General features: G+C 41.6%; 1 protein-coding gene and 2 long non-coding RNA genes across 7 annotated transcripts in view; 1 reads left to right on the forward strand and 2 right to left on the reverse strand.

Annotated features, from left to right (window-relative positions):
- Nucleotides 1-23,559, forward strand: part of PDE3B (phosphodiesterase 3B) — a 131,885-nt gene extending 108,326 nt beyond the window's left edge. For 2 of the 4 annotated variants that reach the window (XM_053283713.1, XM_053283714.1), the window contains exons 9-16: nucleotides 1,752-1,889; nucleotides 2,867-2,978; nucleotides 4,361-4,474; nucleotides 9,146-9,345; nucleotides 11,861-12,064; nucleotides 13,478-13,639; nucleotides 21,629-21,875; nucleotides 22,453-23,559. In XM_053283713.1, coding sequence (XP_053139688.1) covers nucleotides 1,752-1,889; nucleotides 2,867-2,978; nucleotides 4,361-4,474; nucleotides 9,146-9,345; nucleotides 11,861-12,064; nucleotides 13,478-13,639; nucleotides 21,629-21,875; nucleotides 22,453-22,667 — 1,392 coding nt within the window. In that variant the 3' untranslated portion in view covers nucleotides 22,668-23,559. Of the gene's footprint in view, nucleotides 1-1,751; nucleotides 1,890-2,866; nucleotides 2,979-4,360; nucleotides 4,475-9,145; nucleotides 9,346-11,860; nucleotides 12,065-13,477; nucleotides 13,640-19,876; nucleotides 21,078-21,628; nucleotides 21,876-22,452 lie in introns of those variants that run through there. The other 2 variants (XM_053283716.1, XM_053283715.1) reach the window with 2 other exon arrangements.
- LOC128339562 (uncharacterized) lies at nucleotides 1,429-9,296 on the reverse strand. The gene is made up of 4 exons (XR_008313092.1): nucleotides 9,167-9,296; nucleotides 7,052-7,316; nucleotides 3,643-4,514; nucleotides 1,429-2,121 (listed from the first exon to the last, which is right to left on the reverse strand). It is a non-coding gene; the product is annotated as an uncharacterized LOC128339562 (long non-coding RNA).
- LOC128339563 (uncharacterized) lies at nucleotides 10,862-26,407 on the reverse strand. Of its 2 annotated transcripts, none has more exons than XR_008313094.1 (5): nucleotides 26,005-26,407; nucleotides 22,363-22,443; nucleotides 21,275-21,381; nucleotides 14,721-14,840; nucleotides 10,862-11,173 (listed from the first exon to the last, which is right to left on the reverse strand). It is a non-coding gene; the product is annotated as an uncharacterized LOC128339563 (long non-coding RNA). The 2 variants fall into 2 exon arrangements; XR_008313093.1 differs by having other exon boundaries at nucleotides 25,626-26,407.
- Between the last annotated feature and the right edge of the window lie 673 nt (nucleotides 26,408-27,080).

Raw genomic sequence — 27,080 nt, forward strand, 5'->3', positions numbered from 1 at the left:
ACTTCAAAAAATAGAGCCCCCAAGATCCATAAGGGTGTATTCCACCAGGGCCAATGCAACCTCAGCGGTCCATTTATCTGGCATATCCTTCAAAGATATCTGTAAAGTGGCAACCTGGCCACCGGAAAAGCCCTTTATAAGATATTATGCTATACACTTGCGATCTGCAGTGGAGGCAAAGTTTGGGGGAGAGGTTCTAAAATGGGTGTGGCTATAACTACTGCTCCCTCCTTCTGCATAGTTAGCTAAACACCCATTACTAATGGAGCTCAACAGATCAGGTTGCTCATCTGTAACTGATGATCTGGTAGTGATCCGTTGACATCCATTAGACCCACCCAGACCTCCCCACTGCAGTAGTTCAAGTCTCTTATTAAGAACTCACCTGTGACACTGCAAAGATGGTCGCCTGCTCCGGCGGTCGTCCAGCAACTGAGGGAGTGGCATTCCTCCTGCCTTAAATATTAGCCATGTGGTCACGTGGAGTGGGGTGGAAACACCACGAGGAGCTGTGATACTCCACACCGAGGGAGTTCTGCGCAGGCACAGAACCCACTACTAATGGATGTCAACAGATTACTACCAGATCATCAGTTACAGGTGAGTAACCTGTTTTTATGTGCCAAATAGTGTTCAAGTGCTACTACTGTTTTATGCTGTACCAAGGATTTCAGTACCCCGTTTGGTAGCCAGAATAACTTCTTGAGCGTATGAGGCAAATCAGAGAATATCTTAGTGCTTGTGCTGGGAAAACAAGGCTTTGGTGCATCAAGATGATAGAGGTGTGCATGGAACCGGCATGGGGAGGTTTGAAGACGGGGGTATACCTTTAAGGGTGGGGAAGGGTGCCCTCATCCCTCCCAATGCATTTCCCCCCACCGCATTTCCACCACCAGTGCTCCATTTAAAAAGTGTCTGTAAGGGCAACAGAGTACCTCCCTGCCACCCTAGTGTTGCACTCACTCGCATGCATGTTGGGTAAGCGCAATGTGCATGCACGTGCACTGGGTACTTCCAGACAAGGAGGACACCTGGGCAGAGGGGTATGCTGCTGTCCCAATGGACACTTGTTAAATGGAGTGCCAGCAGGGAAAACGCAGTGGTGGGGGAAGGCACCCTCCCCCACCATTAAAGGCATGCCCCCCGCCTTCAAACTGGCCAAACCACAGGTCATTCGAACCGTGCACATCCTTACAAGATGATAGAACAATTTCAAATACCACAAGTTATTTATCCTCAAGTGAGATACTGTAACAAAAACAAAACAAAACACCCAAGTAATTGTGGTAGGTGTGTGTGTGTGGGGGGGGGGATACATTCAGGTGGCATAAAATTTCCCCATTGCTCTTAATAGATGGACTACCTAGTTTGGGCCAGTTTAGCAATTTCTAACTCTGCACAAAAGTGATTACACTAACTAGCAACATCAAAAGACTGTGTTTTATCACTAGCTTGAAGTACCCAGCATTACTCGGGCTTATAATAAAAATTTATAATAGGTTAGAGGGGTGATGGTCGGGGTTTCTGGGTACCCTATGTTACTTGTAGGGTCATGGGAAGTCACTTTGCAAAGTTTGGTCCCAATAGCTCAAAGGGTGTAGGAATCTATAGGGAACATATATATCTATATCTATATATCTATCTCTGTGTGTGTGTGTATAAGATAAGGCATATTTTATTTATATAGATAATGCATATGCTAAAGGTCTTTAACAAACACATATCTTTGTCTGTATATTACTCTTATACAGATGAAGGAAGATCCTTCAATAGAGCTGATGGCAATAGAAGACCACAATTCACTGATGGAAAAGATGAATAACTGGAATTTTCAAATATTTGATCTTCTTAAAAAAATGGGAGATAAATCCAATAGAATCCTTAGTCAGGTTTGTTGCTGGTGTGAATATGTCATGTTCTGTAACTTGCTGTCTAGGTTTGTGAGAAACCTAGTGTGTGTGTTTTTATGCAGAAGGTTCCAGATTCAATCCCTGATATCTCCAGGTATGACTGGAAAAGACCTCTGTCTGAAATCCTAGAGAACTGCTGCCACTCAGGATTGACAATGCTGAGCTAGATGGAACAATGGTCTGATCAGGATAAGGCAGATTCCTATTTAACCTATGTGGAGAAGGAGAAAAAGTGGATTGTGTTATTATGAAATCCTTCTTTATTTTGAATGCAATGTTCTAAAAAAAAGCTTCAAATGTCTTATTTGAGAAAACTGGCTGACATGTTTCACAGCATAAAGTGGGCAGCTCTGAATTGCATATGCTACTGTGGGGTTCTAAAACACATTTTCATGTTGCTGAACAACAGTGCTGTTCCACTACTACTTACTGTTGTGTGATTGCATGTTGCAATCCAACTTGATTTGGTTGCAATTCATGTTGCAGTGTGCAGTTGTACAACAATAAGAAGTAACAGAGCAGCCCTGTTGTGCAGCAATGTGGACATGTGTTTTGGGAGCTCACAGCAGCACAAGTGGTTCAGAACGACATGCATTATGCTGTGGAACATGTCAGCACTGACAATTATTAGTAAAGTTTACTTACATCTTTGTTTAATATAATCTAACACTAAAATCTGCCAATGTTTAAAAGTTAAGGGGGTGCATGCTTTTAAAATGTGGGCTTAATCTTCCCTTTTTTAAAAGCAGAAAAATATATATTTAAAATAATTTAATAACCAAATATCTTTGGTTAGAAGAGGAATTAGGAAACCTCATGTATAATGTTTAGCAATAAACATATTCGGTTTTTAAAACTAAATCGATATACTGTATTTCAGAATGTAAATTTGAAATAATTGAAATGCAAATAATTATGCTTTAAATAGACTTAAAATAATCATTTTATCTATTTAGGTTGCATACACATTGTTTCAAGACACTGGTTTGTTTGAAATTTTCAAAATTCCAACTCGTCAATTCATGAAATACTTTCAGGCACTAGAAAATGGGTATCGAGATATTCCCTGTAAGTAGTGCTTTACAATATTAGACTTGTTTGTTCACCTGAGCCATAATATCTAATTTAGTACTATATAATTTAGTATTATGATACTGTTGATTCTGTTTCTTTTGTTAACGTTCCTCTCGTGTGTTATAGAATAATGCAAAATAAATAGATTCAACATACTAAGATTGAACAGTGATAAAAATTGTGTAAAGCATTGCTAACTTGGTGAGTACATTGCCAAAAAATAGTGGCTGACTTCCGCACAGTGATAGAACTGTGTAACAGAAGCGGTTTTGGTGGAAGACTCTGCATTGCAGCTCCACTCAGTGTACTGCTGAGCAGTCAAATGCACATGAAGGAGAAGGAGGGAGTGATTCTTCTTGCTCTCTCATTCCTCCAAAAGGACTTTTTGACTTTGGGAACATGTCCTTGAGGGTTGCGCAGTCCTCAAATACATATTCCTGAAGTCAAGAACTCCTTTTGGTGGGAGGAAAGAGGAAAAATCAGATCCTTCTCCTCCTCTGCATGTGTTTGGCAACATGCTAGGCAGAACTTCAGTGCAGTTATCCATTAACACAGCTCCTGTCACACAGTTCTAGCACTGAGCAGAATGTTAGCCAGTAATGAGATATGTAGAATTAACTGAAAGTTACACTGACACTTTTGGAAATTTGGAACTAACTTTAATTCTTCATTCTTCTGGTGATACACATACACCGGGGATTTCAACTGGCTCAGTAGTTATTCTTTCTGTCCAGAGAATTCTTGGAATTGTAGTATTATGGTGAGGGTGCTAGGGAACAGAAACCTTGGAATCCTCACCAAACTATAATTCCAAATATAATTGTATAGTGTGGCTACATTTCTGATCAACGTCTTCTCAGAAAGGATCTAGAAAAAGTACATAAAGGCCCAGTTGAAATGATCAAAGGACTACAGCACTTTCCCTACAGAGTGTCTCTCCATTTCTTGCCTTTCTCCCACTTTATTGCCACTGACGACAATATATAGCCATTTACTTCTGTCTTTAAATCCAAGTGTTTTACCAGTTTTTGACCACTTTATTTGGGCTCCTTCTTCCTTCCACCCCATGATTTCCTCCACTCATTCTTTCGTTGGGTCCCTGTTTCCCAACCCACTTGTTAACATGTAACTTTTGGGTTGCTCTTACTCCTTGGCTCTCAGTCTGTGTTTTGTAATCCTCCAGCCTGGATTCATTCAGCCGCCGCCCATCCTGTTAACAGCCTATATTACCCTTCCTGCCATAGGCAGACAACTCTGTGTAAGGTTTTTCACAGCCACTTTTCAATTTCACTTCCCTCACAGTAACTGCAGTTTCTGACAACATTCTTGTGACCAAGTCTTCTGCCTAATATTTAAATTAACATTATGATTTTTAGATCACAATCGAATACATGCAACAGATGTTCTTCATGCTGTATGGTATCTCACAACAAGACCAATTCCTGGATTTCAACAAATGCATGGTGATTTGATGACAGGTACTGACGTTGGTATGTAGCTTTTTTCTTTCATTCCATAAACAGGCTTTACCTAATGAAATAAAATGGGTAAATTTGAAGTAACTAAAATAATGCCTTCTGAAACTTCTGTTCATATTTTAGGGCTTCATGCTTCGAAGATAAAAGTAACAGTTGGTGTCATTTACAAGCAGTGTGTATCTGGTTTTAGGATAATTGATTGAATAGTTGCTGACATGCTTGGCTTCCTAGCCAAGGAAACTGTTTCACTTAGATCTCTTCTCCTGAATGAGACCTATATCTTCCTGCCTCAGTCAGCATGTTTCTAGCAACTAAAATACATTAGCCTAATATTTCTTTATTTAATTAGGAAATGAAACCTCTCAAACTAAAAATATCTAAGGTTAAACTATTTAACTTAATTAGAGCTTTTCTTAATTATTCCACTGTAAAAATGAAATAGCCTTGAACATTCAAGGTCTTTTTAAAATATACCCGTCTTAAAATGTACTGTCAAGTTTTGCCCAATATGACTTAAATGAAATTGCTTAGCATTTCTCAAAAAAAGATTCTTAAAGTGATTGAGATAGTAAGGTAGAATTTTCATGACTCTTATTTTTACTTTACTTTAGAGAGTAAAAGTATCATACTTATTCCTCATTTTAAAATCCTATGAAATATAGGTTTAATAGAAGAAAATGTGCGTTCCAGATAAACTACAGCTGTATTGAAATTGCACAAAGTTTAAAGTTTTATTTGGGAAATATGGATTACACAGGTGCAAGACTATGCATTAAACGTTCACAGTACTTTTTGAAATGTACATGAATTTCATCAAGAACTGACAGAAAAAGAACAACCATGCTATTTATGCATTGAACATAAGGAATATTTTATTTATTTATTTCATAACTTTTCTCTTGATAGAAGCATGCAAAAAATACTTCCAAAAAAGCAATCTAATAGTTAAAATATCCAATTTAAATTTTCTTTAAATTAAATTTAAAAGGTAGTGCTCTGATGGCAATAGAATAACATCATAGCTAATTATAACTATTTGTTTAAAAAAAAATGGAAAAACATCCTAACGCTGCCCTTGTGCAAGGACACTGGACTGGCGCAAGGCTGCTGCACTAGTTAGTTGTGCTAAATCTGGAGCTTGCATTCCAGAGTAGTGTTATGCTATCACAAGTATTGTTTGCACATACCTAACCTGCGGCACAGCTCATATATTGTAAAAGATAACTTTTATGCAATAGCACAATAAAGCTGTTTTGAAAATCCCCATTACTTTGTATAGCTATGTAACCATTTTGCTCTAGTGCAACTTTTTTCATTGCACAAGCACAGTATTAGGATATCTGTTGTTGTCTCTGCCTGTTGGAGAAACACAAGTAGGAATGTGGTTTGTAACTCCTCCTAGACTGAGTTCAAAGAGTGGGTGCCATTACAGAGAAGACCATGCCCTGTGTCAGAGGCAATCTTACTTTTTAGAAAGCAGGACAACAAGAGTCCTCTTCAGACATTATACATTCTCCCCACTCTAGCCATGTACAGTGGGGCGAAGGGAGAGGAAGTTCCACCCCTGCCACATCACTCACCTACGTGCCCCATCACTAATGTTTACAGTGAGACTTGTCTGAAGAGACAAAGCCCTACTGGTGGTGACGGGTGTTTCCATGATTGGAAGACTGGTTCAATCCAATCTCTAAATCACATGAGCACGCACCATCACAGGGTGGGTCTCTGCCCTCTTCAGGCAAGCCTTGCTGTAAGCATGAGTGATGCAATGGGGGCGGGACTTCTTCTCTCCTTGCCCCGCTTCACACGGCTACAGTGGGGCAAACTTATAAGGTCTGAATCTGCCTTCAGTGAAGGCTCACTTCCTGTTGGAATGCATGGAGGAATGTGTTCCTAAAGTTTGTAGGACTCAGGTTGCTTAAGGCATAATAAGTAGCACTTTGAGTGGGTCCAGCAAGAAACTGGAAACTTGGTGCAGATGTGTTAGAAATCTAGGAAGTTGTCTTATACGGAGTCAGACCATTGGTCCATCTAGCTCAGTACTGTCTACACAGACTTGCAACAGCTTCTCCAAGGTTGCAGGCACAAATCTCTCTCAGCCCTATCTAGAGATGCCAGGGAGGAAACCGGGAACTTTTTGCATGCAAGTGCTCTTCCCAGAGTGGTCCCATTCCCTAAAGGGAATATCTTACAGCTCTCTCACATGTAATCACCCATTCAAATGCAAACCAGGATGGGCCCTGTTTAGCAAAGGGTGCAATGCATGCTTGCTACCACAAGAACAGCTAGAATTGGTTTGACGTGCTCTCTGCAGCCTGTCTATGTCAACAGACAAGCAGTGGAGTTCTCTACTCAGTTCAACTTCCAAACAGTCTCTAAGCCGCACACAGAGCACATTAGAGCACTTCTCTGCTATTTAACATCTACATGAAACCGCTGTATGAAGTCATCCAAAGATGTGGGCTAAGGTATCATCAGTTTTAATTCCTCCCAGTTTTATGTTTCATTCTTTTAATCCAGAAAGGCAGTGGAAGCACTAAACCAGAGTTTGGTGTCAGTTTTAGATTGGATGAACAAATGAAAACTTACACGGAAAAGATGAAGGTACCACTGGTTGAGGATTGAGAGAGCAGGTGGTACAGTAGCCTGTTCTGTTTTTTGTTTCTTTTGTTTTTTGACTAAGTCTCACTTCCCTTAAAAATTAGGTTTTCAGCTTCCAGGGTATTCCTAGATCCAGGCCTGCTCTTGGATAACCAGGTAGCAGTTGTGCCCAGGAGTGCCTTTTAGCAGTGCCTCGGCTGTGCTCTTTCCTTGAGAAGCCAGATCTCACTTCAGCCATTTAATCCCTAGTCACCTCCAAGTTAGATAGGAGAAGACAGATCAGAACACTGATATTATACCATTTACACTGGTTTTAATCTTTAAAACTCTAAACAACATACAAGTATGTTGTGCCCCCCACCTCCCCACAACTGTATGAACAATTGACTAGATATAAAACCCAGTTAGTGTTAGATTCAACTGCTAAGGTTTGAGGTTTACAAAGTAAATGTATTTTGAAAAAGTAATAAAGCTTATAAATTATTTATTTATTTATTTAATACATGTCTGTACTGCCCAAAACGCAGGTTCTCTGGGCAGATTACAATATAATACATTGCTAAAGAAGATTTATACTACAAATTTTATCTTCTATGACTGGTAAAAAGACAAATACAAATGAAGAGATATGTGAAGAGGTTATAACATTCTTTGGACAGCTTACAAATCAGAGACTGTAGACCCTGAAATTATTCAATCCCCACCCCACCCACCACCAATTAATATTGACAGAAGAAGAGAAAGAATATTTAAATAGCACTTACATTTAGCACTCTAACATCACACTCTAACAACTGATATTTGAAATATGGTTTTAAAAAAGAGGAATAAAACACCAGCACCAGATGGCTTTCCCATAGAATATTATACATTTTTATGGAAGACTTGGTGGAACCATTAACTAATTTATTTTAAAACTGTAGCATGAACACAAGCAGATATAGTGCTAATACAAGAGACTAATAAAGATCCTTTTAAAATAAATTCTTGCAGGCCAATATCACTATTAAATCAAGACTATAAAATATATGACAAATTCTAGCGACTAGATTAAACACCAGGCCTGTGCAATTATTTGGATTTGAAGGGCTGAAGCCAAATAATGTGTACATCACCCCTGGCCTCAAATGGAGGTGGCCATTCCCACAGCTCACCTATGCACAGAGTGGTGCTGTGCACAACATTGGAGAGGACCATGAACGCAGGGGCGTAACGAGGCTGGAGTGGGCCCAGAGACAAAATTTTAAAATGGGCCCCTCGCTGATACATACACACACACTCACTTCACATTTGACTTGCCTTTGGGGGCCCCCTTGAGGCGTGGGGGCCCCCAGGCAGCCGCCTCCCCTTGCCTAATGGTAGTTACGCCCCTGCATGAACGGTAACGAAGACATGGGAAGCCCAAGTGATGTCTGGGAATGTGCACACAAAGCAGTTTAGTCCTTCCCAGAGTTTTCCCCCTTAGGGTTCATATTTGGAGCTGAATAATTGCACAGGCCTATTAAGCACAATGGCTGACATCCTGACTAATGTTGCATGCATGCAGTGAAAGGGTTAACAGTTGCTTCTGAAATGCTTGGGCATGGGGGCGGTGATTTTCACCTGCTCTTTCCCTGAAAGCGCTCTGAGCAATGCAGTTATATCCCTGTGGGTTGCCCAGCTCACAAAGACACAATAGTGCATTTCTCAAGGCATTGCTGGAGAAGGGCAGATAATCAAAAATCCCTTCCCTGCATGTGAGCACCTATGCTTCAGAAGCAGAGATGCTGCCACTACAGCTGTGCATTGTTTTGCCCAATGCCTGTATTAATTATGACACAATTAATTTTAGAGGGGACATAAATATTCAACACAATTTAATCTCTTCAAATGTTCATATTTATCTTGCTCTTCAATTCTAAGTTTCAGCTCTAGGGACTTCAAAATCAAGAAACCGTAATTAGTAACTTCTTATTCTCTTAAGTAAAAAGATTTGCAGCCTTAAGAATGAAATCTGTTGGCTGGAGGATATAACTTGAAAATGTGTTTGAAAGTTCATATGAATATTCTTAAACTATTATTTTCATGCTTATTTTTTCCTAGATACAGATAATTGTATTTCACCTGGTCGAGTTGCTTATATATCCTCCAAGAGCTGTACTTTTGTTGATGAAAATTATGGATGCTTATCTTCAAATATTCCAGCCTTAGAATTAATGGCGCTGTATATAGCAGCAGCTATGCATGATTATGATCATCCGGGCCGTACAAATGCTTTTCTGGTAGCTACAAATGCTCCTCAGGTAGGATGCTTTTCTTCTGGAAAGTTTCTAATAAAGCTGACCATAAATGAGTATTCCATTCTTAGAACTTAGCAAACAGATGTACTCTACTTCATTATTTTCCCACAATATCACTTGTTTAATACAGTTATTTTAAACAAAATTTTACAGAAAAGAAAAGCCTCATTGCATCACTTGAGGAGACTTCAAATAATTGTTGTTACAATAAATTTGTTTCAGATACAGTAGCCCTCTTTAGTTGTTATACGAATACAACGGATATTTAAATACCACTTTACAACCAAAATTCCCAAAGTGAGTTACATAGATTTGAATGAATGAATAAATGCCTCCCTGTCCCCAAAGGGCTCACAATCTGAAAAAGAAACATAAGATAGACACCAGCAACAGCCACTGTTGCTGGATGCTGTGCTGGGGATGGATAGGGCCAGTTGCTCTCCCCCCTGCTCAATAAAGAGAATCAAGATGCCTCTTTGCTCAGTTAGCAGGGGTTAGCCACTCTGTGGCTATGGTAACTGCCACATGTCCACACAGACAGTTCAGTATGTGTCTCTTCAGAGAAATTATGTACTCATGGACAATGTGGAGGTGAGGCTACAGAACATCTTCACATGAGGAGTGAGGTTTGCCGCACGTTCTGTAGCCCCTTTGCTCAGATGCATAACAAGAGGCTAAGGTTAAGCTAGTTTTCTTATATTTCCTGTCTAATACCACTGTAGGAAGTACATTAAATCAGTCAAGAGTCAAAGCTTTTCTGAATTTTACCATCATTCGATTATTAAGAAAATTTGCAGGTTGGTTAATCAGAAATATGTCTCCTGGAAGGCTAGCTAAATCTAATTGGACTTCCACATCCAATATATGTTGTTTGAGTGTTCTCTGCCTGATCAGAACCCATCTTAATAAGTTCTTCCTGCAAAAAGCCATACAAATATAATTTCTGCTTTAAAGACCTTTTCCACTTCAAGTCATAGTTATCAACCATGGTCATGAAAACTAAGCCTACCAGGCAGCATTAGAAAATGTCTCTCTCTCTTTTGATTAAGCTGTAAGTTTTTTCTTTCTTAAAAAGTACATTTGTTTACTTGGTTGCTTCCCTCTTGCCTTTACTGACTTCCTTCTCAGTGGGGTTTTCTTTTCTTTTTTCTTTGCATCTCTCCTCCCACTCTAGCTACTTTTCCATTCTGTTTTCCAATGGGGTTTTCCTCCCCTCCCTTTTTTTCACCCCTTCCCCACTCTAGCTACCCCCTTTCTCTACTGTTGCCCAGTGGGGTTTTCTTTTCCCTTCTTCTTTCTTTCCCCACCTCCCAGGTACTCCTTTTCAGTGTTCCCTCTAACAGGGATTCCCAGATGTTGTTGACTACAACTCTCAGAATCCCCAGCTGCAATGGCTTTTGCTTGGGGATTATGGGAGTTGTAGTCAACAACATCTGGGAATTCCTGTTAGAGGGAACACTGCTTCTTTCCCCTTATTTTGCCCACTGGAGTTTTCTTTCTTTCTTGCACCCCCCCCCCTTTTCCCTTTCTCTTGCTTGGCTGGTAGTATTTCTGTGTGAAGCTTTTGCTGTGTGCTTGCTATAAGAAAACACGCAGAGCATTAGGCTTGCCAGCCTGTCCACCTGCGAGCAGTTGTGCAGGCTAGCCTGCTGTGGAAAAGTGTGATGGGGTGAAATGGTGTGATGAATGTTCCCAGAAAGTGGGGGAAAGGGATTAGTAGCTGGGATGTACTAAAATGAATAACAAGAATGTCTGCTGAAGACAGTGGGTGCTTCTTGAAGATTCACTGGAAGTATTGGGAGCCATGAATACCAAGTGACAGGCCTTGCCTCTATAGGAATAAATGCATTATTTTTTAGTATATACTTTCATAACAACAAGATATGATAATAGCAAAGTAAGGTACATAAAACAATAAAAACTGAGGGTAGATAAGAGATCCAGCAACTATTTCATAACAAAGATTGACTGGTATCTCTTATCTCCTACCCTCTCCCCCCACCCTTGCTCCAGCCCAGTGACCAGCAGCCGTCACTGCATTGGAAGAGAGGTTATTTGTGGAACACCACAAACAAAACTCAAGCAATGGGCAAACATAATTATTTGGGCATCTTAAATAATTTGGTTTGATGTATCGATCTGCTTTGAGGGCAATTACATATTGCGTGGGATCAGGGACATTATTTCAGGTTGCACAGAGTGCTTCTGGGGAAAGGGAGATCACCAAAAATGGGTTCCCCACCCCATGCCCGCGAGTGGTGGTGCTATTGAAGTGGGACCACAATGGCTGGGGACACGCTTCTTTTGCTTGCGTGCCTGCAGTGTTAGGATGTCGGCTGGAATTTCCAATTGCTCAATATCACTTCTCTGTATAAAAGTTGATGTTTTGCTCAACTTATAAAACTGTAAAACAATTTTAATATTAAAATTATTCAGTAAAACAAAAGTATTAATAATTTGCCATTATATTTTTGCGACGTTTGAGTCTCTAACACTTTTGTATTTCATTGTTTTATAGGCTGTGCTGTACAATGACAGATCTGTTCTGGAAAATCACCATGCTGCTTCTGCATGGAGTCTCTTTTTATCTCTGCCAGAATACAACTTTCTACCTAATCTTGATCATGTACAATTCAAACGATTTCGGTTTTTAGTAATTGAAGCAATCCTTGCCACAGATCTCAAGAAACATTTTGATTTTCTTGCTGAATTTAATGCCAAGGTTTGTCACCCAAGTTTAAGCTAGCACATAGGTCATAAAATCATAATATGAGCCTCATACCTCAGTGCATATTTATTTTAATGTAGCTTCTAGAATGCTACACTGCTGGAAGCTGCACTGAGGCCACAAACAGTATTAGTGTGGAGAGAAAATAAAATCATTTAAGTGTATTTCTCTGTTTTATCAGATAGAAATCAAATATTTAGTGATCTGATGATGTTGGGGAACAGGTAGTAATTAATTAATTAATTAATTAATTAAGTAGTAATTAACAGCCAGGAAACTAAACAAATGGTTGATAGAACAAATCAATCCAGAACTTTCACTCAAGGCACAAATGACCAGGCTCAAACTATCATACTTTGGACACGTTATGGACTTCTTAAGGGAGCTGGGTCTCCCAGCTCCCTTGAGAAGTCCATAATGCTGGGAAAAGTTGAAGGAAAAATGTCGACCAGGAGCAAGGTGGATGGACTCGATCACAACAGCGATGAATGCACCACTGAGAGTCCTTAAAGGCCAAGCTGAAGACAGATCATCCTGGAGAGAATCTATCTATGTGGTCACTAAGAGTCAACATTGACTTGATGGCACTTAATCAATCAATAGTAATAATTAATAGTAGTGAGTAATAATGGGTAGTAATTAATTAATTAGGTTCCAGGTAGGGGTATGTGAACTGGCTAGGTTTGAAGCCTCAAACTTGAACCGAACCAGTTCTAGGTCAAGCCAGGCAAGCCTGGGCCCAGTTTGAAGCCCCTACACTACAGTGCAGTAAGAAGGGTTTAGAAGTGTTATTCACAGTAGCAGCGGCTCCCCTGATGCCTGCTAGCCTCCCCACGAGTCTAGAGGGCCGGCCTGGGCCTCCTTCGGCCTGTTTCAGCCTTCTTTGGGCTGTTTCGGGTCTCTGCATATGCTTGGAGGCCATTTGTATGACCTCTGCACATATACATGGGCCATTTGCATGACCCAGGTCACATAAATTGCCTGTGCGCATGCATGGAGGTCAAACAAATGGCCTCCACGCACTCACAGAGGCCCAAAGAAGGCCCGGCCATCAACTGGCCCTCAAGACTTGTGAGGAGGCTGGTGGGGGTCGGGGGAACCACCACCGCCCTCCCCCACTGCTGCAGAGGGTAACCCTTTTTACTACACAGTAGGGGCTTTGAACTGCTCCCGAGCTGGGGATCTGGTTCTGGGGAGGGCAGTGTCGAACCAGTCTGGTCCGGTTCAAATCTGGTTAGGATTCGAACCAAACTTGGAAAACCAGTTTTGTGCATATCCCTACTTCCAGTGACTAAAATCTGAACACTGAGCACTAAGAGTACTGTTATGTATAATGAAAAGAAAGAATAGACAGAGCAGAACATTTAGTTTACCAAAATATTAAACTCTCTTTTTCCTTTCAAACAGGTCAGTGATGTAAACAGTCACGGTATTGAATGGAACAACGAAAGTGATCGGCTATTAGTGTGTCAGATATGTATCAAGCTGGCAGATATAAATGGCCCAGCAAAAGTTAGAGATCTACACCTGAAATGGACAGAGGGTATTGTTAATGAATTCTATGATCAGGTAGGCCTGATCTCTCTATCTCTCCTTTACTCATTCTCACACACCCACACCCACTCTGAAAATCTGCATATAGTCCTACACACTTTCAGAGATTCCCACAGGCAAGTTGAAGAGGGACTCAAAGATTGCCAAAATATAGTAGTGAGGAGGGCGTACATGTCAAGTTCACACCCCTCTTTCTCACCTGCATCTTCCCAAACAGCTGACAGCTAGTACATGCACACTAACCTCAATCTGCTGGGACTTTCCCACCACTTGATTTGGGAGCTCTGATGGACTCTTGAAAAAAGGAGGAATTGGTTGGGTCTCCTCTCTACCTTCCCTTGTCACTTCTTTAATAATTGCTGCCCTATAGCAAACTATACTGGAGGAAGCTCCTGAACAATATCTTGGAGACATTTTCTCCAAAACTTCTGCAAAGGGAGACCGATGGAACTTGAGTGGGAGAGATTGAGAAAGATAAAGGTGAAAGGAGGAGGCACATTACTGAAGAGAAAATGAGACTGGAAGAGATGTAAGAAGAGGGAGAAAGAAAAATAAAGAAATATGTGTATGCAAACTGGGGAGTAGAGAGGGAGACAGCCAAATAGGAGGAACATGGGAAGCTGCTATATACTGAGTCAGACCATTGGTCTATCTAGCTCAGTATTGTTTTCACAGACTGGCAGCGACTTCTCCAAGGATGCAGGCAGGAATCTCTCTCAGCCCTATCTCGGAGAAGCCAGGGAGGGAACTTGGAACCTTCTGCTCTTCCCAGAGCGGCTCCATCCCCTAAGGGGAATATCTTATTCCTTCTTCCCTTGGCCCCATCCTTCCACCAGCTGTGTGTGTGTGTGTGTGTGTGTGTGTGTGTGTGTGTGTGTGTGTGTGCGCGCGCGCAAACAAACAAGCTTGAATGTTGAATGATGCATATGTATATGTGCAAGGATGTGTCTGTGCTCAAAAGTCTCATTGCTTCTTCTGCCCTGCCCCTTCCACCCACCACAAGTTTTCATAGGTTCTACTACCAGTAGTATATTTCAGAGGAAAACTTTTAGCTTTTCTACAATTATTGCTTATTATACAGATATTTAAAACATACCGCTTCATTCCTGTTTGCCCTGATCCTCAGACTTCTGTGTGCAGGAATATGTTGGGGCCTGCTGTTGTACATTGGTTTTGTGCACCTGCCAAACAGTTGACACGGCTAGACTGGATAAGCCTGTTGGTGGAAGGGAAGGCTCTTGAATAAGGCCCACTATATATAGCATAAAGGAGGGAACAAAGAGGAGGAAACTGGAGTATCTTATAAGTGTTATCACTCGGGACACAAAAGGATGAACATCACTTTATAAATAGCTTTGTATAGTAGAGGATAATACACCTATTATACATTTTTGTTACAAAAACATTCACATCTGGAACAGACTGAAAGAAGATCACTGGTATCCAGTTTTGCTGCAGTGGATGCAATCACAGCATTATCCCTCTTGGTCCCCAGCAAGATTTTCTTAATGCTGATGGATAAATGTATGCAATAAAACTGGTTAAATAAATCACCCAAAATGGGGGTGGTGATGTTGAAACTGACCCTGGGCTGATTGGTCAGCACCCCAATGACTGGGCTTGTGTGGGGAATTAGCTGTTAAAGGGGTCAGCTCCACCAGTTTTAATTTGTGCAAACATTTGAACTTAAGAAATGACTGGATTTTAATGTATTTAAATCAAGGGGGATACCAGAAAAGAATGGTGTGATTAAATCAATAAAAATGTACTAAGCAATTTAACTAGAATGAGGCATTTCTAACTTAAAGAGCAATAAAGTACATTTCTAAATAAACCAACTACAATGAGGCGTTTTAGCTTAAGGTCTAATTGTGTAAGTTTCCCAGGTGGGCAAGAGAGAGGCTTGAGCTAGAGAGATGGGGTTGGATTTAAAAAGGGAGCAGAGATACTTTCGAGGCCCAAGGAGCAGCCAAGGCTCATATTCACCTGATCTGGACGAAGAGACTTCTAAGCTGCAGAATCTCACTCCTCAGCATGACGGGAAGCAGGAAAGGTGCAGGGATTAGTATAAAGAGGGATGCCCATGAGAATGGCTTCTCCATGGGTCCAGCTTCCTGTAGGTGTGAGGCAAGCTGGATGGATTGGCACAAGGACCAATCCATAAAGTGATTTCAAGCTCTTTGTAGGCTGCAAGAAAGCATATGGATTGCTCAGTGGGGTCCCAAGTATTAGCATACAAGGGAAAGTGAATGTTGCTGGCTGGAAGTATAGCACATGGCAGAGTATATGAGGAAGCATACTGATTCATGGAACTGGGGATACTTATATCCCAAAATGTGCCTGGGGGGCACATTCCTATTGTCATGCTTTGCTGTCTAGAATTGTCTGGGTTGACCTGTGTGGAATGCGTTGTTACTGATGGTTCTTCCTGGATGTGACAATGTGGGGATTGCCTTTTGAGTGTAAGGCTGTTTGTGATGAAATCGGAGTATGCAGGTGCATGAAAGAATATCCGTGCCCGGACGGGCTCTCCAATAATCCTATCAATAGTTTCAATGGAAATTCATACCTCTGAGCCTATGTCACTGACTCTTCTCCTCTGTAATGGGGAGATCATTATTTCGCTGCCTTAATTGCCTTTCTTCAACGGGTGTTATCTCCTGTGAAAGGAGGGGAGTGAAGTGGTTCACTCTAAGTACAGGGTGTTCTTGAAAGTTAACTCGATATAGTTAACTCTCGAGTCTACTTAGCTGGAACTCCCATCTGGGGAGAAGGGATGCATCTTATCCTCATCCCAATTTGCTTTCTTTGCAACCAAATCCAGGGGCAACTAGCCCACTGCCAGCTAAGTGACTTGTCTCCATGTGTACCATAAACTGAGAGCTCACATTGCGATGCAGCTCCTGAGCATATACAAAGTGCAATCTCCAAGCCTGGAGATGCAAGCCAACAGCAAGGCTCCTGGGAGCTGGGCTGAATAAGCATAGCTGGTAACAGTGGCAGAAGTAGGTAAGGAATACAGCCCTGTCCTTTGGTTGCTCCAGCAGGCCAGCTCCTCCAGTAATGACCCCAAAACCAGTCCTTGGTCCAGCTCCAAAAAGTCTTGTCCTTGGTTTGTAGCAAATCATCACAAATCAGAGGAGTTGCATCACTCCTCTGGAGTTAGCAGCACTCCAGCTCTGGAAAGTCTTGACCTGGGTTGGAAGCAAATAATCACAAAATGGGACTCCTCCCATTTACATAATTCCTCTAGGAGTTACATAACTCCTCTGGAGTTAACAGCACTCCAGTTCAGAAAACAAAAAGGGAAATGAAAAAAATTAGAACACAGAGGAGTTACATCACTCCATCTATGAGAAGTATCTGGCCTCGTTGGCAGAAAAATAAATTGAAGGAGTTATACCACTCCACTGGAATTAGCACTAATCCAGCTCAGAAAATTTGAAAAAAGAAACAACATCACTCAACTGCAAGGGAAGGCCCTGGAGAGGTAGTAGAGCTGTCATTGCCATCACTCTCTTCCTCCAAACCATAGAACGTTGAGGTGGAATTGTCACTCTCAGATCTTGCTTCTTCAGGTGGGATGGTGCTCTCAACCTCCTTGAAGTTGCTGGTGATGGTGGTCTGCTTTGCCTCTGTCTGAACAGCCCTGTAGGTTTCTCTGTGGGGTTGCAACACAGCCTCCAACTGTCTCTTGAATCTTATGCTACACTCCATTGATGGTTCAGTTGCCAAGGTTGCCAAGGCCTTCTCAGCCAAGGCAATCCCCATTTGCAGAAACTCACAGGACGTTGGTAGTTAAAGGATGGATCTCCTTGAAGGATGCCTTGATGATCTGGATGCAGTCAACAATGCTGTAGTTTCCCCAGCAATCGCTAACTGTTAGAGAGGTGTTGCTTTCCATTAAGTCCAGAAGCCTCTTGAACATAGTAGGACTTGAACCTTGCAATGAGACCCTGGTCCATTGGCAGGATTAAAGAGGTGGTGTTTGGTGGCAGAACGGCAACCTGCAGATTTAAGTGGAGAAACTGCAGCGTATTAGGATTGCATGGGGCATTGTCCAGCAGCAGGAGAACTCTGAAGGCAAGTGTTTTTTTACTGCCAGATACCTCTCCACCTTGGGTAAGTAGCAGTTGCTGACCCAGGCAGTGAAGAGTGAAGCAGTCACCCATGCAATCCTGTTTGAATGCTAGAAGACCGGGAGTTGGTTCTTGTTCTGTCCTCTGAGGGCACAAGGGTTCAGTGTTCAGTACAGCTGCATTGGTTTGACCAGCCAGTCTCCAGCAGTATTTCCACAGATGAGAAGGGTTATCTGGTCCTTGGCTGCCTTAAATCCTGGAGTGGTTTATTCCTGCTTAGAGATGGACTGGAACTGGCATCCTTTTCCAAAACAGGCCTGCTCCATCCATGTTGAAGAACTGCTTGGGCCTGTATCCCTTCTCAATCCACTGTTGAAGCTCTGCCAAGAATCTTCATGCTGCTTTGTGGTCTGCTGATGCAATTTCTCCTGCCAGCTTTACAGCCTAATGGCTGTAGTGGTGCTTGAACTTCTCAAACCAGCCCTTGCTTGCCTGAAAAGTGCATCCAGCTCCACCAGATGTTCCTGTATCTTCCTCGGCCAAATGCTTGTACAGCCTCAATGCTTTTTCCTGAATCACTGGCCCACTCAGGCACACTTTTTTCTGAGCTTGGCCCTTGATTCAGACGTTCTGGGCCTTCTCCATGCATTCCACAGTGGGATCACAAGAGTGGAATGCCACCTTTGCACTTTCTGAAGTGCTTGTTGCCACACTGGCATGGATGTTGGCTTCATTTTTTCTGACGTACCACACCATTTATTTTGTAATGGCATCCAACAGATGCTGCACTGTCCTCTTGAGCTAACATCTCCAGCAATTCAGTCTTTTCACACAGGGATACAACTTTGTGCTGCCACTTGCTCTGTCCCTCAGCAGATCTGCCTGCCTTACATTTCTCCATCTTGACTGGGGAGAAAACAAAATTGTGCAATCACTGTAACCGTACCAGCCTACCAACCCCAAGAACAATACAGAAACCAGAAGGGGGGGGGCGCGCACAGGGATGGAATGACTGTACAGAATTGTATACTACTTAGCTTCTCTGGCTGTTGGGGTGGGCATGGCTATGTGGGCTATCCTATCATGGAGAGCTCCTGAACTTCTGAATTTGCTGCTGCTTCTAGTACTGTACTTATTCCACTTTAAAACAAAAGTTCTCGAAGTGGTTTACATAGAATAATAAATAAGGTGATTCCTTGTGCTAAAAGGGCTTACAATCTAAATGAAACATAAGGTAGACACCAGCAACAGCCACTTATGGATTTACCACTTTAGATTTACCACTTTAAAAAGGTACCTCTTTGTTCAATTAGCAGGGGAACATTTGCAACACTGGTCTTGAATTTTAAAATGTACTGTGTGCACCTTTAAATTGTTGAAGCTAGCGATTACAGGAGGAGGAGTTTCATAGTACTGTACAGCACATTAATGGAATGTATTGTTCAATACAACCCCCCCCCCAAACAATCCAGTAGATGGAGCTGTACTTTACCTTGAGCCCTCCAACTGTAGCTTAAAAACACTCCAAAATGCTCCTTCTCTAGACTCCTCCAACCACAGCTACAAATTCCACCAAAATCTCCTCCAAAATAGACTCCAAAGTACAAAAAAACTCCTCCATACTCCTTCTCCAACCATCACCATCAACTCCTCAACAACCCACAAAGCTCATCCCTCAAACCATGGAGATATAAGGCACGTGCTGAAAGTGAAACTAAAAACCGTGAATAGAAAACCATATACATACTAAATACTAAAAACCATATACCATGGAAAAAGAGACGTGGACTACAGTACTGAACCATGAAAAGCCGAAATCGCAATCCGGGAACCTGCCAATGACGAGGGTCGCCTGTATATTATGTGAATCTCTTTGAGAGTTGCATTGAGAGTTGCATTCTGGTTATGAAATAGTGTTCTAGCAGTACTTTGTTGACTTGGAGTAAATTGATCAGCATATTCTCCTCTTGTCCAGTAAAGGAGGCCAGTCAGGAATCACTTAAGTTCTGTGCTCCTTGGTCAGAAAACAGGGTTTAAAATCCTAATATTGAGAGATGAATAGTGTTCCCCGCCCCACTAGATTATTCCTGCCTGCTAGCATGAAAGTGTGATATTTTTGCCCTTGAAGACTGCATAGATAAAACATTTTCTTTCTTTTTGTACTACTCTAAAGGTTGCTGATCCTCGCCACTTATGGGGGAACGGTCCCTCAATCCCTTTTTGTGGTGGGAAGCAACTGACTTAGCTTGCTAAGCTGGTCAGGCTGATGGCCCCACAGCCCCGTAGGACTTCAGCAGCCAAAGCTGCTGCCTTCGAAGGCTTCCACTTTAAAGGCTCACTGAGGTGGCAAGGGGAGAAGCTACATCTTTCCCTACAACAGGAGGAACAGGCTGACACCAGAAACTTAGAGAACAATAGAAATGTAAGTCCCTCTAATATGAGCAGTGGGCCCATATGAGTAAGTCCCCACCCTGTACCCTACCCTGAATTTCTACCAGGAGCCTCATGTTCTTATGTTCCAAAAGGGTTAAGTTCAGCTTAGTTTACTTAGCATCTATGGTTCTCTGCATGGATCTTTTCACATTATCTAGGCAATTATGAGGCCTTCCTTTGCAGCAATCTTTTATGGTATCATTGGAAAAGCAAGAGGGGGACCTCAGTCTGTGCAACGTGCTTGCTAACCGCCCAGAGATGAAGGCTTGGGTGGTATAGAAGTTCAAATAAATAAATTAAGTAAGTTAGTTAGTTAGTTAGTTAGTTAGCGGACTTATATGGAACATCCATTGCTGAATATTTTGCTTAGAAGAATCTGTTCAAAGTTCTTCTAGAGTTGTCTTAAAAAAATGCCTGTTCAGCATCGCTGCTGTTTACAAGAGATCTTTTTACACTGTATACTGTAAGATGATATAGTGACGATGATATACGCATTCTCCCTTACTCCAAACAAGATTTTAAGACCTCTTTCAATGCATAGGTAAAAACAAATAAAACAAAGATCTTATAAACTTGAGCAAACGCATTTCAATGTTAAAATATCATTGTCAATGTTCTATCTCAAGCAGCTGGAAACTCTTGAGATTAAATTCAGCAACTGAAACTAAATAACCAATCCAAGAACAGGGGAGAGGAGGGAGGAGGAGATGACTCTACAGAGCAAATGTTTAAACCCTTTTATAGACCAATAAATTTAATTGTCTCTTTCATTACTTCCCTAACATTAATAGTTGGTTGCAGCTATTCAATATACATGGCCTCTTTAATCTTACACTTTACTGCATTTCCTTCTATAGCCAAAATAAATGTTTGCACAACTTCTCCTTTATGTTTTTCCTTCATATGCTTTGCCCAGGGTTTCACGTATACAGTATATATCCTTTCCTCTACTAATTATACATTATTTTAGCAAATATGCCTCTGACACATGAGAGAGGCACTCTTATCTGTGGAAGATATTGGAGGAGTGGAGGCAGAATACTGGGGTTGTGAACCTCTGTGTTTTGAGATCTCTGTGCTAATGTGATGGCTCTAAAACACATGTACAGTACTGGATTTTTAAATATAAGTTACCTACCTGAGGGTTTGTTCTCAAGACGATTCAGTACATAGTGCTGTGGGGAGTAGTCAGCAGGCCAGCTTCAGCCCATGTTGGACTCCTCATGTGAAGACTGCTTCCACATGCTGAATGAAGCACAGTTCAGGTTTTTATATTCCATTGCAATTGCTTTTAAAGTGTAGCTGTAAATGCAGTTTTCAAAGCAAGTCTCTGCTGATTTGAGCTCCCCGTTAATCCATACAAGCCTGGAAATAGTAGGGGGTCCCCCCCCCGTTCCTTATCAAAGTACTTGCTGTTTATTTTTGCTTTTTGTACCAAGCATTACATGGATATTCAATCTGTTCTAAGTGTTTTGCATTTATGAACTTTCAGGGAGATGAAGAAGCAAGTCTGGGATTACCTATAAGCCCTTTTATGGATAGACGTTCTCCTCAGCTTGCAAAATTACAAGAATCTTTTATAACTCACATTGTTGGCCCCCTATGTAATTCTTATGATGCAGCTGGATTGCTGCCAGGTCAGTGGATTGATGAAAAAGAAGATGATATGGAAAGCTCCAAAGATTATGAAGCAGAAGAGCTGGATAGTGAAGAAGATGAAATGGAAGCATTTGACACAAGTAAAACTAAATCCTTGTTTTAACTAGAATATAGAGTTTTAAATGGATTAGGATTTAGCTCTGTGTGTGTGTGTGTGTGTGTGTGTGTGTGTGTGTGTGTGTGTGTGTGTGTGAGAGAGAGAGAGAGAGAGAGACAGACAGACAGACAGACAGACAGACATACCCTATCTACTTATCTAGAGAGAGAGAGAGTGCTTGCTGGCTTGCTTATTGGACCAAATATTCCTCTAGCTATTTTTCTCCTCCCGACTACCACTGGCTACTTCACTTCCGAAGTCTTTTCCTCTGGCTACGCCACAAGCCTTGTCATTCTTTTCCTCTCTATGCTCACTGCCAGCCATCTTTTCCTTTGCCTACCCTGCTTGAGCAACCAAAATCATTAATGAAGGCATATGCATAGCCTTATTCAGATTGGACTAGTAGCAGAACATCAGAGGTTATCTGGATTGACAGTGAAACTGACAACTTTGCATACAATAGCACATACCTTTAATATGTTATCTTACTGCAGAAGAATCGTTTCTAACTCGTTTAGGGTGAGATTTTGAAAACTGGTAGGTTCTTTTTTCTTTTGCAGAAAGAAAAAGCAGACAGCGAATATTTTGTCAACTTATGTACCATCTGAATGAAAATCACAAAATATGGAAAAAAGTGATTGAAGAAGAGGAATTAAATAAATCTGAAGAGAGTAAACAGTCAGAGAGCACATCCTTATGTCAGACAGATGACATTCAGGTTATTGAGGAAGCAGATGAAGAAGAGGAACGACATCTAGAAGAATCTACATTTTGAAAAGACTTCAGAATGGTCTATAGTACAGCCCCAGAAATAATATATTCTCACAATGCTAACTTTAGACTGACACAGTTAACACAACTATGAAAGATCTGAACACAGAGGGGATATTTATTTCTCTGACAGTATCCCACTCCTATGCACTTTCATCACATGGAGCTAGGCAACTTTATTCAGAGATTGATTGAATATAGTGTTCCATGATGCAAAGACTTATGCCCTGCTTGGTGTTCAAACACCTTGTTTTTCTGCCTTGCTGAAAATAACTGCTTATTATTGAAATCTTCCATTTCTGAAAAAATTAGCAGCTTCAGTTATCAGAGTCACCAAAACATTTTGCTTCTAGTAGCTATTTGGCTGAATCCCTATACCATTTTGGAATTAGTATTTTATATTTTAATGTGAATCTAAAATCACTGTGCCTATCAGTATGAATACTGCAGTTCACACCTCTTTGATTTGCAACTATTTGATGACTGCAAGCAGAATAGGTAAGTTCTGAGTTTTGTGGGTAAAATTGAATCCCATGTGCATCAGTTTGATGCTTTTTACTGTGGTGCATAACCTGCATTTTATTTTTCTGAAAATGTTCAGGTTTGCAGTGAGCATTCAGGCTAGTTTGCTAAACATACACCTGTTGCCTTTTTTCTTCTTGTTCTGTAGTAGAACATAAAAGCTATTTCCCTATTTTACTAATGAAGGGATTTTATTATTTTAGTCAGTAATGCTATATGTTCTACTCTTACTCAGGATTCATGTTTAGAAACATGACACAACAGATTTTATATTTACAATCTTGCGCTGTTAGATGTTTAATTAAAAAAAGGTAATCCACTTTCTCTTTGTATGCAAACTTCAGGAGAATTAAAATATTGTTTTCTATAAATAACTGTTTTAAAACTCAATTTCTCCTTACTTTACAAAGCATCTGGAACATAAGTACTTGAGAATAGCAATATCTGAGACATTTCTTAAGACTGAAAAATAATGTGTGATTGCATTGTTATTAAAGCTCAACCACATAAAACATCCACAGCATGTAACATACATTGTGTTAGGACATAGTGAGCAGAACCATTCATAGTAGTAGCAGTAATAGGGTTGTGCTTGGATGAAATTATTGGATCCAATCTGATGCAAGTGATTATTGAATCATGCATCCGATAACTGTAACAGCTTGGACTGAATCATTCAATACATTATTATTAAGTTAGTATAGCATCTTATAGGATATAATGTCTAAGGAAATAACTGGGAAAACACAAAAATGGTCTATAAAGATATTGTAAGTCAGAAAAGGATGAAACGTTCAGACATGGTAGTCCTTTCTTAGAGTTGATGGCTGACTCTTGTTAGGGCTTGGGGTGCTTACTATGCAAATAAGAACATAAGGAAAGCCCTGCTGGATCAGGCCAAAAGCTCATCTAGTCCAGCATCCTGCTTCATGCAGTGACCAACCAGGTGCATCTGGAAAGCCTGCAAGTGGGCAACTGCCCCCTCTTGTTGGTGTTCTCTAGCACCAGGTGTTCAGGGCCATGCCCCCTCTGATCCTGATAGAAATTTATAGCTAAACAGGCTAGTAGCCATTGATAGCCCTGTCCTTCATGAAGTTGTTTAATCCCTTTTGAAAACTCTATAGATTAGTGGCCATCACCACATCTGATGGCAGCAAATTCCATACTTTAACTACACTGTGTAAAGTACTTCCTTTTGTCTGTCCTGAATCTCCAATTAGCTAAAACAAATGACCTGCTTCTAAGACTATGAAAGGGAGGTGACTTTTTTCTATCTGCTTTATCCATACTGTGCATCGTTTTATACAGTTCTATCATGTCCCCCGTCACCCAACTTCTTTCTAAACTAAAAGGCCCAAACACTGTCGTCTTTCTTCATAGGGGAGTTTCTCCAACCCCTGATCATTGTGGTTGCCCTTTTCTGCATCTTTTCCTGCTCTACAGTATTTTCTTGCAATACAAAATGGTCTTGAGGTAACCAGTACTGTCCACAGTATTCCAAAGGCAGTTGCACTATTGTTTTATATAAGGGCATTACTATATTGGCAGTTTTATTTTCAGTTCCATTCCTAATGATCCTTAGCATGGAATAAGTGTTCTTTGTAGCTGCTGCACACAAGGGCAACATTTTCAGAGAGCTATCCACCATAACACCAATCCATTTCCAAGTCTGTCACTGCCAGTTCAGACTCCATCAGTGTTATATGGAGCACATTCACTTAGGTAGGAGAGATCTTTTGGAGCTCCTTGTAATCTTGTTTTGTTTTTACTCCCCGAATAATCTGGTGTAATCAGCAAACTCAGCTACCTCACTGCCCACCCCTAGCTCCAGATCATTTATGAACAAGTTGAAAAACACTGATCCCAATACAGATCCATGGGGGACCACATTTTGCACATCCCTCCACTAAGAATATTGTCATTTATTCCTACTCTTTGCTTTCTGTTCTTTAACCAGTTACCAATCTGTAAGAGGACCTGTCCTCTTATCCCATGGCTGCTAAGTTAACTCAGGAGCCTTTGGTGAGGGACTTTGTTACCAGCTTTTAAAAAGTCCAGGTATGCAATATCTACTGGGTTACTGCTATCTATCCTTTTTGGTTGTGGTTCCTTGTCTTTGGAATGCCCTCCCTGAAGAGCTTTGCAATGCTCCCTCAGTGTTTTTAAAAAACAACTAAAACCCATTATTTTAAAGAGGCTTTTTAATGTTCCACCTCTGGACATATCTGGTAGGTTTTTAGTTTTTATCATTCTCAATTTTTCACTGTTAAAAAGATGTTTAATTTGAAAATTATTATTTTAGCCTGACTTTTAACTTGTTTACTTAAATTGGTTAATTTTATTACTTTTATTTTACATGGTATCAGTTTTATTGTTGTGAGCCACCCCAAACAGACTGGAGGGGCGGGGTATAAATATTTTAAATAAAATTCTTACTTACATCGTTTAAAAGTCCAGGAAGTTAGTAAGACAAGACTTAACCTTGCAGAAACTGTGTTGGTTTTTCCTCAGCAAGGCCTGCTCTTCTATATACTTGCTTGATAATTTTCTCTTTAATAATATTTTCTGTCAGCTTACTCAGAACAGCCAACTGGCCTGTAGTTACCCAGATCCTCTCTGGATCCATTTTTAAAAACTGCTGTTATATTGACCACTTTCCAGTCCTCTGGTACCATCCCAGTGGTGTTTACACAGCTCTTTTCCTTTTCCCTTCTGCTGACTCTTGCCTTGCCATGCAGGCAGGCAATGTATTTGGGACCTTCTAAAACTACCTCAAAGTGTTGCCAAGCAATGCTACACTTTTGTGAAAAGGGACCCACCTTTCCCTCACCACAAGCACCAGGCTTCTGTGGCACAGTTGAATCAGCAGGGGCTACTGGGCACACCGCCTCTTCGCTATCCAGCTGGTGCGCAGGAGGGTTGGATCTAGAGGAGCTTTGTGCAACACAAATTCCATTTTCTCTACAAGGAGATTCTGCTTGGACCCAAGAACCTTCTCACGGGCAAGTTCAAGCCCCACCTCCTCTGCAGCGGCACAGTCACTACAGGAGAGCGGCGTGGGGAAGGACACATGTAGCCCTGCTGCCTGTACCCTCAGAAGTGCCAGCAGCTGCAAAAAGGGTGGTGCAACTTGGAGGTGGGGGGAGGCAATCACCTCTTCCACCTCTGCCTGCCTTGCCAGGGCCAGAGAACATTTTGAATGTTACTCTTTAGAGGGCTTTTATTTAAATATATCTTTACAGTTTGTCCCCCGCCCCCCCGCCACACACACATTTTGCTTTTGGGAGTATAAACCCAGTGCCGAAGCCTGGCGGCTCCCGAGATCATGTGTCCGTGAAGGCTACTTATAGCTCATGCTGACACAGAGATGGGCACTTGGAGCCCATCCCCTGGGGGAATGTGGTGCACTGGGGGCTCCCCGGAAGCCGGGATAACGAGTTCCAGTCTCAGAGCAACTATCCGGTTCTAGTGCTTGCAAAGGCAAATCTGGTAAGGATTCTCCTTTACAAGGATTGGGGGAGCCCCACGGGGTTGAAAAAGGGTGGGCGGGAGGTTACCATACCTGCCGTGGTGGTGAGTCAGTGGCAGCTTCTCTAGGCCCCGTCAGTGCTCTCCCCACCAGCGCAGGCCGGCAGGGGCCCAGTTCGGGTTGATGGGGGGGGAGTGCCAGCACTGCAGGGCCTAGGCTAGCCACCGCTGACCCACTGCCATAGCATGTAAGGTAACCTCCTGCCCACCCTTTTTCCTTACTCGATTCCCCTTTTCAAGCATCCAAACCAGGCAGAACCGGGCCCGGTTTGGCTTGAACCAGCTTCCTTTTTTGGAGGGCTGGGATGGTTAAAGCTTGAACCAGTCAAACCAGGCCAGTTCAACTCAAACCTGGTTTGAGCTTGAA

This window comes from Hemicordylus capensis, chromosome 1, assembly GCF_027244095.1.
Source record: "Hemicordylus capensis ecotype Gifberg chromosome 1, rHemCap1.1.pri, whole genome shotgun sequence".
NCBI lineage: Eukaryota > Metazoa > Chordata > Lepidosauria > Squamata > Cordylidae > Hemicordylus > Hemicordylus capensis.